At 37.4% G+C, this 15,000-nt stretch overlaps 1 protein-coding gene across 1 annotated transcript in view; it reads left to right on the top strand.

Annotated features, from left to right (window-relative positions):
* Positions 1–15,000, top strand: part of LOC142354091 (transmembrane protease serine 11B-like protein) — a 148,777-nt gene that overhangs the window by 1,086 nt on the left and 132,691 nt on the right. Inside the window, exon 2 of the mRNA XM_075406364.1 lies at positions 14,608–14,723. Coding sequence (XP_075262479.1) covers positions 14,608–14,723 — 116 coding nt within the window. The remainder of the gene's footprint in view (positions 1–14,607; positions 14,724–15,000) is intronic.

The following is a 15,000-nucleotide window of genomic DNA, read 5'->3' as shown; positions in this document are numbered from 1 at the left end:
GCCAATATACTGAGAACGGCAGAACGTCCAACGCTATCGGAACCGTATCGTTTATGGGTGATCTGAGAAGTAGGATAATAATCCCTCGGTTTGTTGTGTTCAACTACCCTAAGCACTTGGCGATTCTCGACAAGTGTCTGAGAGTTAGCCTTACCGTTTAACTTAGAAACGTGTTCTTTAATCCAACAGGACCAAAATGAATTTGCGTCCAATTGTGCAGGGCAAAACCCTGGCAGTGATCAAAGTCATTGGCACCAACTTTTGTTGGATCACCAAAAGAAAGATTCCGAAATAACCATTGGGTACTCTATCATCGTACTTAATAACGAAGCAATTTAGGGTTTGAAACTTTTTTTGAACCTACCGACAGGTTAAAAACCGACAAAACGGTATTTCCAAAAATCATTGAACATTTTGATGTATTGGAATTCAGTTATAATGAACCTGTTGCATGAAAAGAAACTTCAATGCGTTGCAAAGTGGTAGAAACATATTTTTAACTAATTTTGTGCTCAAAAATTTTGCCTTTTTATGTGAGAGACAAACAACAATCATTTGTTTCTGCATAAAAAAATCAGAAAGGCCACAATATTTCAAAGATGTCACAGGCTGCTTCATTTATTTCTCCTCAATTTGGATTTCATTTTGACGATGCAGCAACTCAAAAATTGGCATTTTTTATCCTCTAGTGTGATCGTCTTCAGTCAAAAATGTTATAAGTAAACATCAGTTTATAAAATTAACTAATGAAATGTCAACGCCCGGAAATCAATTTGAAAACCTGTACAAGTGGTGACCCTAGTGATTGGTAAATCAAATCACTCAAGATCCTGAATATATAGAGTTCATTATTCTTTTTTAAAGGTGATCTGTAATTAGAATTTAAGTTTAGAGAAGTAAATTGATCATGAATTTATTCAAAAATTGTAGATGTTTCAGCAAGATTTATCATGGTACAAGAAACTGGCAAGCTTCTTCCAAAACTTTCCATTCGCAAAATTTTGAGTTGCCAATTGTTGGGATTGAAAATAACCGAAGGAGAGGTTAAATAATTTTATCGATCACTTAGTTGCCTCAAAATCTTCTCATGACTTTTTAAAGTTTGTGTGCTCTGATAGGTAAAAAAAATTCAGAAATATTGCGGGATACTTGAAAATGTTTGAATTCTTGCATAGATATTGTTTATTTTTTTTAAATGCAAAAAGTAGTAGTTCCGCCATGGTTTTAGACTGATTGTTTGCAAGTTTAATGTTCTAGGAATTATTCTAGGAAGCAATGGTCAAACCTTTTCAATCCAATAAGATCCATAGCCTCTACCATCGTACTCATTATCAAAACGTTTTAATGTTTGAAACTGTTTTTGCACTAACTGAAACGTAAAACACCCACAAAAAGTATTTCTGGAAATCATCGCAATGTTTTCGCTATTGGAATTTGAATATAATGAACTTATTGCAAGAAACGAAACTTCAGTGCCTTGGTTTGGCTTTTTATGCGGCAGACAAACCTTGATCATTTTTTCTGCAAAAAAATTAGAAGAGCCAAAATATGTCATATATGTCAACAGGCTGCTTCTTTCCTTTCTCCTCAACTTGGATATTATCTTGACGTTGAAGAATTGGCCTTTTATAACCTATGGTGTGATCGTCGCCGGTCAAAATTGTTTTAGTAAACCCTCACCAATTTGTAAAGTTTACTAATGAATTGTCAACACCCGGAAATCATTGTGAAAACTTGTACCTGTGGTGACCCTATTCATTGGCAGAGTCAAATCTTTCAAGATTCCGAATGAAAAGTGTTTTTTTTTTCTCTTTTAAAGGTGATCTATAATTATATTATGACTAGAGAGGTAATTGGATCATTAAAAACTTCCAGGAATTGTATGGGTTCGAGCAAGATTCATTATCTTACAAGAATTTTGCAAGAATCTTCCAAAAAAGTCCATTTGCAAAAAATTGGGTAGCAAGTTGTTGCGATTGAAAATTACCTAAGGAGAGGTTAAGCAAATATATTGATTACCAGATAGCCGCAAAGTTTTGGCATGACTTTTTAAAGTTTGAGTGATCTGGAAGTTAAAATTTGTTTACTAATCTTGCAAGATGCTTGCAAAAATGGAGTTCTCAAATAGCTCTAATTAAACAAGATTTTTACTGTATAATGTGGCTACCATTGCTTAAAAAATGCAAGCTGAGATTTTTTTCAGCTCTTGTGTCATACAGATTTCGTTACTGTATTCAGAGTGAATTTAGCGGTGCCAAATTGCAGGATTTATCGTTCAGAATTATTGGCTATTTCGCGGAGCGAATTCGCTACTAATTTTGTATGTTGAAATCCGATTTTCTGAGTGCTAAATATTTGTGCAATTAGCGACGCGGATTTAGCTCTAATTTACAGACTTGTATTTCGCTGAGCGAATTGAGGCTTATAATTGTTTTGATACGATTGGATGATTAGCGGAGCGAATTTCAGATTAAAAGAGAGGCAACTAAACTTGAATTAAATTCGACAAGAATGATGAATTAAAATTAACTGAATTTGATCAACAATTTGATCACATCTAAATTTTTCTAAACGCGGCAACTCAAGTCACAAGACTACATGAACAGACAATGATTTCAGTTAAAATATGTAAACAAATTGCATAAACGTGAAACATGAAGATTTGACCTTCAAACAGGAAATTGACAACAAAATTAGAACCAAATGACAAACAAAATGATCTAAATTAAAATGACTAAAATTAAACGGATTTGGTATTTCCAATTTGGTCCATACTAAGTCATACTATACCACATTTCCCCCTCGGCAAAAATAATTGACGAATGGTTTATCCAGAAATTAATAACATATTTACTGGTTACTATAAATAATACTATAACGCTTGTAAAAGTTTTAATCTGAATCGCTTTCAAATAGTCTTTCTGCTTCTCCGACTGTCATGGACGTTTCTGGCGTCTCGTAGTTTGGTGAAATATAGTGCTGAGTCGGGTACGTTTGTACTGGAGAACATGGGTCCACTGTATAGTCCATTTCTGCATTTTGGCTTTTTGTTGCAGCTCTATTGATTGAGGAAACGATCGACTTTTTTTGGATTTGGGTTTGCTTGATTAACTGCCTTTTTTGCTTCGTGAAGGTGCCGAAAACGATGAAGTTGACGGCGGGCATTTTTGAACCGACGCTAAGTACTCGTATGATTCCGTAATTGACGGAGAGGATCTTTTCCTTTTCGTTGATGGCTGTGGAGCTGCAGTTGCTTTGGTTGCAGCTTTCCTTTCTGGCCTTGATGGTGGCTCCGCAAATACGATTGATGTTATTGGTAACTCTATTGGCGGTGCGGAATCACTCAAATTTTCAGAGGGTGTCTGTGGCGGTGCGGGTACTATTGTTTTCTTGGGTTTGATCGGCGTTCGCACTTTTAGCGCTCTTGTTGCGTAGGAATGGAAGGTTGAAACGGCACTGGCATCGTCTGCAATTTTTGGGTGTTTCGTTTTCCTGATCCCCTCCAACATCCTCCTCGCCTCTCTCGTATGTTGATTGATCAGGTCCTCAGTTATCTTCCCTGACGGTACTTTCGGCCTCCAATTTGCGTATATTTGAAGATCTGTTTGGAGCTCTGCCTTTGTCCCAAATATCGCCAAATCAGAGTTGCGAATTGTGACTTCTCGCTTCCCTGGTTCTTTTATGGCGGAAGTATAAGCGCCTGTCTTGACTACTGAAGAACCAGGCGCCAGAACCTGGTAAAGCCCATCAAGGCTTTTCTTTCACCTTTGGTCTTTGGTTTCTTCTTGGCTAGTTTTACTGAAAGGGAAGTTTCCATTCGTGGCACTGCCAGACCAACATCAGGGTGAGGAATTATTATAGATTCTTTTTCTGGACCTGCGTTCTTCCTTCTTCACATCTTTGCTCAGTCTATCCTTGTTTTGTTCCAACTCTGTGTCGCTTCTGGCCTCTAGATCCCGATTCTCCTCCGACATTAGCTCCTCCCAACGGACTGTCTCCATGTCTAAATATTTAATCAAATTTGGTTTATATGTGAGACTACTAGGATCAGCTTCCGTTGAAATATTACTTAAGGGAGTATTTGCTTTTCAGCCAAAATGTGCTTCAAATGGTGATATGTTTATAGTATTTTGACGGCATGTACGTAGTTGATAAATAATAGAATTTATCGATGCTTTCGAATTCAATTGATTTCGCTCCGCCGTTTTAATACAAGCTAAACGGTTCTTGATTGTTTGAATTAGCCTTTCAACAAGTCCGATTGCTCTGTGATCGTGTATTGGAGCTTGAATTAGTTGTATATTTTTTTGGTTACAAAATGCTTTAATTTGTTACCAGTTTGGCATCGCGCTTGGTCTAATCTAATGGAACGAGGTTTTTCGTGTAACAAAACATATTCTTGAAGGAATTTCAAAATATTATCTGCATTAGCTCTATCAAATACCTCCGCTGTCGGAAATTTAGAAAATTGATCTATACAAGCAAGGAAGCAAACTTCTTAATTCTTTCCATTGTAAATTGGTCCGCCAAAGTCCGTTGGAATTTCTTCATTTGGTACTTTGCATAATTTTAATGATGCCCATTTGCTAGAGGGAATAATAGATTTTAAATTTTTACCGATTTTGACACAGGGGTTGCACTTTGCTGTTTTTGTTTCTATATCACCATGCATGTGTCGCCATATCTGTCATTCCCCAGCTTCCTGGGTGTGTTGCGGGAATTGCCTCCTCGTAAGCATCCTTGATCGAATTCGGTATTGCAATTCTGTCGTCGATGCATACACATCCATTCTTAACGTGTAAGTCCTTCAAAAACTATGGATGTATGGGGAAATCTGTTTACATCTCTCCTCGTTTTCCGTCAGAACGCAATCTCTGATCTTTTTGAGGATCGCATCCTTTGAAGTCAGGCTTGCCATCAGGGTACTTGAAAATATTTTGGACAGCGCGAAATTGAAGCCATCCGTATATAGATCATCCGTAGATGGCGAGGTGACCGTTGAAGTATCTGTATTGGGCGTTGAGGGTGTTGCTGTCACTGCGGGAGCCGTGGATGGGCCTGCCTCGTCTGCAAATCTGACCTTAGATGGCGTTGAGTGCTTTACTTGCATTAGGTTTTCGTCGTCGGAGTTGGAAATCATGAGTACACTTTGGAATTTGCTTGCGATTCGTTGAAAATTTTTTAAATTTTGGGCGACTGTTTTGTAGGGTGATTTAAGGCAAAAAGCGAATGTGGAATGTTTGCTGTCTCGATTTGGATATTAGAATTTGAGTTATTTGGTGCTAATTTGCTAATTGTTTTATCATTTTCCCTAATTACAGAATATTCTGGATTTCGCGGTGCGAATTCACTGCATAATTTGTTAGTGGAATGTGGTGTATTTGAGGCTTGTTTTATAAGCGGATTTTGTGATGCAAAATTGGTGTAATTCTCAGCATTTTGTTGCAGGTCGCGAGAGATATAGTCAACAAGTCCCATTTTCGAACCAGGAAGATGATCGATCGTAAAATTGAAAGGTAGTAGTCTATCGACCCAACGTGTTAGTCGGCTATTCTAAGATTTTTTAGCTCTGGTTTCTCTCATGTTCGAAATCAAAGCTCTATGATCTGTTATTACAGTGAATGGCTTGCCATATAAATAATACTTGAAACGTTCAATATATTAAACAACACCCAATAATTCGAGTTCATAGATGCTATATCGATCTTCTACAGAATTCAAAAATCGCGATGCAAAAACCACGTTGTGTCAACCGTTTGGAGTTCGTTGCTCTACAGCCGAACCCAAAACTTTACGTGAAGCATCACATTCTATACGTGTTTCTAGGTCAGGATTAAAAGGCTTATTTTCTGTTTTTTCAGCAATCTTCTCTTTTATCAATTTGAATTGTTCTTCATGTTTATCCGTCAAAATAAATTTTGTAATTTTTTTAACTAGAGGTCTAAGTGGATAACACAATTGCGACAGATTAGGAATAAATTTGCCCAGATGATGAACTGATCCCATAAAAGATCGGAGTTTTTTGAGATTTGAGTGTGTTGCTAATTTTTCGATTGCATCCGTTTTATTCGACAATGGTGTTATACCTGTTTGAGTGATGCTTTGTCGTAGCCATTCAATTTTATGTTTTGCAAAATGACATTTTGCAATATTGATTCGAAGGTTTTCTTGAGATAATTTTATCAAACATTCCCGTACAAGATCGGGATATTGTTCAATTCCGCCTCTACTTACTATCAGTATATCGTCTAAAAAACAGAATGTATTGGTTAGGCAGGCGAGTGTACAATCAGTTGCTTTTTGAAATTCTGCTGGCATACCCGTTAGACAATAAAATCCCGTTTTGAAACGATAAGTGCCGGTCATATCTCCGCTTACAAGATTAAAGTTACAATAGCGGGCCGTATCACTATGTAAATTTAATTGACTATAAGCGTACTGCAAGTCGAGTGTCATAAAATAAGCTGTCCCTTGCGGTGCGGTTGACAGTGTTCGCAAAATCGTTTGAATTAGGGAATCGATATTTGGCATCTGTTTTTTGTTTTTGTGGATAGTTTTATTCAAGATTTTCGAATCTAAGGCCATTTTGATTGATTGATCCTTTTTGTCAGTTATATCGATCGGAGATATGAAAAACTGATCAGAGCAGTTTGTTAACTTTTCGACTTTTCGATATGTTCTTCATTTAACAATTTTTCGTGTTCAATTTTTACTTTTGGTTGAAGATGAATTCGTACTGTTCTCACTTTTTGATGCGTAACACGATAGTTTCTGTGAAATTTTGAATTGACTTTATGGTGTTTTGATTTTCCTATTCCTGAGATTAGTTCAGGAAATTCTTTTGTCAGTGATTTTTTAATGGCACAGGATGTTTCTATGTTGTTGATTTCTATGTTCGGGCAAGGTTTTTGTGAGATTGTTATCCCCAATTGGTCAAAAAGATCACGTCCAAGAATGGGCCTATATCCGTCTGCTACTACCGTGATTTTTGCTTTTTGATTTTTCCAATCCTTTCAACGAACTGGCGTTTTTAGGGTTCCTAATGTTTCGACCAGATCATTCGAAAAAGACTTTAATTCGAGTGATTTTTTCTCTGACCACTGAGATTGTGCACAATTAGGCATTATTTCCCTGGCAAGTGACATATTGATAATAGTACAACCTCTACCGGAATCGAGGAGCAAATGACAATCTGTATTTCCATTTTTTATTGTCATATTTTGCAGTGTAATAGGCGGTGTGCTAATGTTTTCTACCGTTGCAACGTAATTATCGTCCGAAGAATTGTAGTCAGAGTTAAATTGTTCATTATAGTTTATATAAATAACATTTTGTTTTTCAGAATGAGTATTTTGTTTTGTAGTTTCAGCAGTTTCTACATTATTGATGCGATTATCTTGACGATAAATTCGTGTGCTTTTTAATTTTTTCCGACATACCTTTGCAAAATTGTTGAGCAAACAACAATGATTGCGTTTCTTACCCAGAGCAGGGCAAACCTGGTGATGTGTTGGAGTCCAAACCTGACCACATCCTCTACACTGACCAATTGCTGCTCGATTGACTGCTACTCTGCCTGACTAATTTCCGCGTAATGTCGCGAAATCTATTGAAAGATTGTCTAGCATTTTATGTACTGCCGGCTGCGCTGTTATTGTTGTTTGATAAAATTCGTTGTTGATTTTGACGGCCCATCTCCATAGTTACAGCTATACTGAGAGCTCTCTCTGGGTCAACTGTGTCACGCAGAAGTTCGCGTTGAATGTCGTCGTCCAACATGTTCGTGATGAAGATGTCTCTGATTATTACCTCATCTCGATTTTCGAAGTCACAATTTTCCGCCAATTCTTTCAAAATACTTTAGAATTGTTCTACAATTTCGCCTGATTTCTTGAGAAAAACACATGGCGATTGAAAGTGATATGTGTTTTTCTCAAGAATCTCCATCATCTCCCAGAGCTTGAAAGTAGTGAGATTGTAGATGTTATCGTGCGGAAATTTTTGTGTGAGGAGATGTATTCCCTCTGTTCCGATGCTAGGATACAAGAGTGAAACACATTTTTAGTCACAGAGATGCCATGGTCGTTCTCCGCATAAGACACCTGCCTCCGTTATTTTTTGGCATTTGAAGTCCCATTGAAGTTTCAATTCATTGTTCCTTATTTGTCGATCTCTTTTGTTTCTTCCGTTGCATCTTCAATTGCCATCTCATACTTCGGTTCAGCTGGTAGTCGTATAGTTTTTGGTATTGGTTGAAGATGCGTATCTAGTGTGATAATTTTCTCGTGCAAGAATAGCAAGTTTTACTTGAATGCGCCAATTTTCCCATCTTATTGGAGGATCCGAAGTAGGCCGTTCCCAAAATGGTTCTATCAACAGCGGTGTCTTTCGAGATTCACGAGCTCACTATGCCATGTCATACAGATTTTGTTACTGTATTCAGAATGAATTTAGCGCTGCCAAATTACAGGATTTATTGTTCAGAATTATTGGCTATTTCGCGGAGCGAATTCGCTACTAATTTTGTATGTTGAAATCCGATTTTCTGGGTTCTAAATATTTGTGCAATTAGCGACGCGGATTTAGCTCTAATTTACAGACTTATATTTCGCTTAGCGAATTGAGGCTTATTATTGTTTTGATAAAATTGAATGATTAGCAGAGCGAATTTCAGATTAAAAGAGAGGCAACTAAACTTGAATTAAGATTCGAGAAGAATGATGAAATTAAAATTAACTGAATTTGATCAAAAATTTGATCAAATCTAAATGTTTCCAAACGCGGCAACTCAAATCACAAGACTACATGAACAGACAATGATTTCAGTTAAAATATGTAAACAAATTGAATAAACGTGAAATATGAAGATTTGATCTTCAAACAGGAAATTGACAATGAAATTAGAACTAAATGACAAACAAAATGAACTAAATTAAAATAACTAACGGATTTGATATTTCCAAATTGATAGCCCCGTCAATGTTAAGTCATACTATACCACATCTTGAAAGCAATCTCCTGTGAGCAATCTAGTCCGATTTCTGAAGAATCAATCAACTCAACTGTTTTTGCCTGTTATTTCAATTTGAATAAGAAAAAAAGGGCATACAGCAGATGACATCGCTGTTTGTTCAGCAGTACTGCTAAAGTGCTCACTCAAGTGAATGCTTTCACAGAATTCAAAAGCGTGAAACATCTCTGGCAAATTGAGTCGCAACCAACATGTTGCCCTGTGTTGTACTAATTGTCATATACATCTATAGAACACTGCTGAAGTTGAAACCCGGTGTTCGAAATTACTGCTCTGATTACCCCCAAACTGATGCAAGGTGTAATTGTAAATGGTGGGTATAACTATATGAGATTAAGGGGAAATGAGGGCTGTGGGGTGAATTTCTAACCTCCCAAATTTACCCCACAAAAAAGAAGTAGGATTAGGGTGTCAATTTACGGGGGTAAAAAGATGTAAGGTTAGCGGGTAATGCTGAGTGAGGGGGAATTGTTATACTTTACAGCCCCAAAAATTAGCCCTAAAAACAAGTAAGATTAAGGGGTATCTTCACCCGGGCCGAGGAATGAGCGGAAAAAAATGCAAGAAATGAGCGGAATTTGATCGGACAGTTTAGCAAAATCCGCTCAAAGCCCTTACATTTTTTTGACCGGAATGAGCGGAATTTGAGCGGAAAAAAAATGCAAGTAATGAGCGGAATTTGAGCGGAATAAAAAATGCAAGAAATGAGCGGAATTTGAGCGGAAAAAAAATGCAAGAAATGAGCGGAATTTGAGCGGAATAAAAAATGCAAGAAATGAGCGGAATTCGAGCGGAAAAAAAATGCAAGAAATGAGCGGAATTTGAGCGGAAAAAAAATGCAAAAAATGAGAGGAATGGTCGGAATGAGCGGATTTTTGAGCGGAATTTGAGCGGAAAAAAAAGCAACCGGGCTGGGGACCGGCTACGGCGGAGTTACAAACAAACAACTATAGGAGATTTTGAGTAGAGCTTTAGGTAAAAAACCAAGCATAAACTCTATCTCCAAACAAAACAAAGGATAATAAATCACTAAATGACTATAAATGATAAAAGAATAATGATAAATGACTGTATTTTATTCTATTCAAATTATATTGTATTCTAAAATTTTATTCGAAATAATCGCAAATTTCCGTATGAAAAACTAACTTTTTTCTAGACAAGCTATAGTAAAAATTCTTTTTTCCCTACACTCTACCTATACAAGGGATACTCTATACCACGTTTGGTTCAATTTGGACAATTTCATGACCCAATCAAAAATAAATATGGTTAAAATTGGCTAATCGCGAAATTCGCAAATTTCCGTATGAAAAACTAACTTTTTTTCTAGACAAGCTGTAGTAAAAATTCTTTTTCTCCTACACTCTACCTAAACAGGGGATACTCTATACCAAGTTTGGTTCAATTTGGACATCTTCCTGACCCAATCAAAAATAACTATGGTTAAAATTGGCTAATCGCGAAATTCGCAAATTTCCGTATGAAAAACTAACTTTATTGCAAGTCAAGCTTTACCAAAAATTCTTTGTTTAACAATCTACCTATACAGTGAATACTCCATACCAAGGTTGGGTCTATTTGGACAACTTCTTGACCCGATGAAAAAGACTTATTTAAAAAGTTACTTATTCAAAATTATTCGGAAATTATAGGAAATTTCCGTATGAAAAACTAACTTTTTTTCAAGACAAGCTATGATAAAAATTCTTTTTCCCCTACACTCTACCTATACAGGGGCTACTCTATACCAAGTTTGGTTCATTTTGGACATCTTCCTGACCCAATCAAAAATAAATATGCTTAAAATTGGCTAATCGCGATATTCGCAAATTTCCGTATGAAAAACTAACTTTTTTTCTAGACAAGCTAAAGTAAAAATTCTTTTTCCCCTACACTCTACCTAAACAGGGGATACTCTATACCAAGTTTGGTTCAATTTGGACATCTTCCTGACCCAATCAAAAATAACTATGGTTAAAATTGGCTAATCGCGAAATTCGCAAATTTCCGTATGAAAAACTAACTTTTTTTCTAGACAAGCTATAGTAAAAATTCTTTTTCCCCTGCACTCCACCTATACAGGGGATACTCCATACAGTTACCAACAAAGAACTAAAGGAGAACTGAGTCCGAGCAAACAGTAAAAATCCGCGCTCTAAGACTCTCCGCAAGTGAAACCAAACAAAACAAAACAAATTATAACATATAGCTTACAGGATCACTGGAAAACCGCATTGTTTATTAGCATTCTTATACCGCAGTAGGTAAAAGACCGCGAATTTTGTTTAACTATTTGTCTATTCCGCAGCAGGTACCGATAAATTCTTTCTTAGGCAAATTAGACCAAAAATCTTTATACATTAGAAGGACCATATGTCGTTACCGTTTCTATATTTGCGTGATCGAGTGTTCCAATGATCTTTTTTATGCAGGAATACTAGTTTTTGATATAATATATAAGAAGAGAGATTGGATTCAAGTTGATCCACTTTAAAACCACTGCGTTTCCTGTTGTTATGATTTCAAAATTTTTAAAGATTCTTTAAACCGTTACTTTAAAATTTCGCTATTGTTGTTCATTTCAGAAACTCCTAATGTACATACATTCCCTGTTTCCGGAAGTTCAATGTTTCCGCTAAAAGTGTATGCATTTTTTGGTCATGTCAAATTCCGCTTATTTCCTGCATTTTTTATTCCGATCAAATTCCTCTCATTTCTTGCATTTTTTTTCCGCTCAAATTCCGCTCATTCCTTGCATTTTTTATTCCACTCAAATTCAGCTCATTTCTTGCATTATTTTTTATCGATTCCGCTCATTCCGGTCAAATTCCGCTCATTCCGGTTATCTCTTGCATTTTTTTGAGCGGAATTTGAGCGGACTCCTCGACTTGGGCAGGCGTTAAAACGATGTAAGCTAAAGGTGGTAATGAGGAGTCAGGGGAGAATTGTTATTTTTTCCCTTCGAAATTACAATACAAAAAGTTGTAAGATTATGAGGTTAATGGGGGGAATTTTTAGATTTGACCCCCTCCCCCAAATAAGCGCCCAAATGATTTAGAATTAGCAGGTAATTATAGGGGGTGAAACATTGTAAGATTGGGGTAGTAATGGGTGTAATGGGGAGGAGGGTTTATGGTTTTTACCCCCCCAAAAATTATCCCCCAAAGATGTAAGATTAGGAACTATCTTTCTGGGGTAAAACAATGTAAGCTATGGGGGGGTAATGAGGAGTAAGGGGAGAATTGTTAAATTTTGACCCTAAAAATACCATCCAAAAAGGATGTAGGATTAGGGGGTATTTTTCGGGAAATTTTATTGTTTTAAACTCAAAGTTTACCCCCCAAAATAAGCATGATTAGGGCGTAGCTTTAGGTGGGATTAAACGATACAACATAAGAGGAAGTTGGTGAAATGGGGGGATTTTTGGATTTTAACTCCCAAGAACTACCCCCCCCCCTCAAAAAGATGTACGATCAGGGAATTGTTTTATGTGGGTAAAACGAAGTAAGGTTGAGGGGGTTAATGGGGAATAGAGGAGGAACTGTTGGATTTAATCTCCCCGCAAAAAAATGACTCCCAAAAAGATGCAAAATAAGAGGTTAAACTTTAGGAGGTTAAACGATATAAGATAAGGGGTTAATGAAGAGTAAGGCGGAATTGTAAAAATTTGCCCATCAAAATTTCCATACAAAAGGTGTAAGAATAGGGGCGATTTTAGGGGGTAAAACGACGTAAGAAGAATGAAGGAATGGGGAGTAAGGTGGAAGACCAAAACTTTACCCCCAAGCTTACCCCCCAAAAATAAGTAAAATTAGAAGATAGTTTTAAGGAGGCAAAACGACGTAAGATAAGGGGGTAATGGGAGGTAAATGTGTATTTCAAATTTGAGACAATGGTGATAATGACGATGTAAGATAAGGCGGTTGTGGTAAGCAGGGGTGGAATTTGAAAACTGAACACCCACAGTTACCCCTAAAAAAGACATAAGATTAGGGGGTAAATTTATGGCAGCTTTATGATTTAAGATTGGGGGTAATGAGGAGTTAGAGGGAATTGTTAGATTTACTCCGCCTGCAAAAAATACCCCAAAAAATTCCAAAATTGGGGGCAAATTGTAGGGGTAAATTGCTCTAAGAGTGAGGGTGTAAACTTGTTTATTCATATACATCTGTTGGCTAGTATTGGGAAGGCATCGGTGGTCTGAGGGCTCAGGCGAACTGGCTCAAGACAAAGTATGGGGGTTCAAGGCTGTCACTCAGCGACTACGGCGGTAACACGATGCAGGAAAGGGGTAGCAGGGGGGGGGGTTAAATGATGCAAGAGCACGGGGTAATGGGGGATAAAACGAAGCAGGAGTAGGGGGTAATGGGGGTTAAAACGAGGCAAGAGTGAGGGGATAATGGACCCCTTACCCCCTATACTTGCATCATTCCCCCCCCCCCGATTACCGTGCGTCGTTTTACCCCGCAATTCCCGCCACTCTTGCGTCGATCTACACCCATTGCCCCCTACTCTTGCCTCTTGCGTCATTTTAACTCACCGTTGCCCCCCTACTCTTGCATTTTACGGCCCAAAATTACCTCCCACACATGCCATTTTACCCCCCCCCCCCAAAATTACCCCTGATTACCCCTCACTTCCGCTTCGGCTTACCACCATTACCCCCCCCCCCCCAAAATGATGTAAATGTTTTGAGGGGAATTGGCTAAACATTTACCGATTAACCCCTCTCATTTTGCATCTTTTTGGGGGAAAATGTGGCACGGGACAAATCTCAAATTAATAATTGTCAACTACACTTTTGACCATCAACTGGTTTTGCGCTCTTTCTCAATTACCACCTTAAGATACTTGCCCATGAAAACAAAACCAGAAGATTAATGTATATTTTTGATTATTTCTATAAATATTCCTGATTATTCTGAAGGCATGTAAACTTCAACTTTTCGGTTATTTCATTAATTTACATATTTAAAAAAACCTTATGAAAAACATCGTCAGTTTATATGTATTGGTCTGGAGATCTGTCCGGAACTTAACACATTATAGTCCGAACATACTCACCTTTGAACGCACGACAAACGCATGAAGGGTTTGAACGAACAGAAGTCTGATGAAAGCACGATATTCTATTGAACGCATAAAATTCTGTACACTAACGCACTATAACAAGGACAATCTCACACATAACGCCATAAAAGTTTTGAGACGCGAAAGTTTAGAGTTAATCGTTTTTTATGTGAAGCAGAATGGATAGGCATGTTCCATCTGTTCATCTCGAATGGGCCTGTAAGACAAAAATTTCGTGACTTCACCCCGGAAAAAAATTTAAAAGGACGGGAAAAAAGTGACCGAAAAGTTGATCGAGTCAGCGGCACAGGGGCGTATGTAAGTCAGCAATTATAATCGCAGTGACAGTTGATTGAAAACATCATTAAACATTTGATATCGGTCAGGCCTCTAGAATTTTTTTGACAAATCTGTATTGCTGCAGATTTAGGTCACTTCTCAATCCACGGATGCTCATGTCCAATTACTTTGTGGTAATCTTCATGATCTAATTGTTGTTTCAGTGTCGGTTTGTGACAACATATCTATTGTCGACGGAGATTTCACAAGAGACTCTCCAGCTACAACAGACTATGCGGTTGATAAAATTATCATTCATGAGGATCTAAACACAACATTCGTAAGTAAACAAAATATTGCTGTTTTTTTCCGCTTTCAAATTCTGTCAAATTCCCCCCCCCCCCCCCGGCTTCTGTTACCAGAATTTTTACTATTAACAAAGAAAGAGTCGTCGTTTGAATTTACTTCTAATTTCATCACCCAAAGTCATAGGGAAAGTAAAGATACATGTAAACATTGTATGGGAAAAGAAGTTAGGACCCATTGTACACTAGAAACAAGGAGACATTCAATGTTTTACAATTGGTTGTGAACCATACTTTTTAACCCGAAGATAG

Source organism: Convolutriloba macropyga, chromosome 15 (assembly GCF_964194025.1).
Source record: "Convolutriloba macropyga chromosome 15, txConMacr16.3, whole genome shotgun sequence".
Classification (NCBI taxonomy): domain Eukaryota; kingdom Metazoa; phylum Xenacoelomorpha; order Acoela; family Convolutidae; genus Convolutriloba; species Convolutriloba macropyga.
This window is presented reverse-complemented; position numbering and strand designations above follow the sequence as displayed.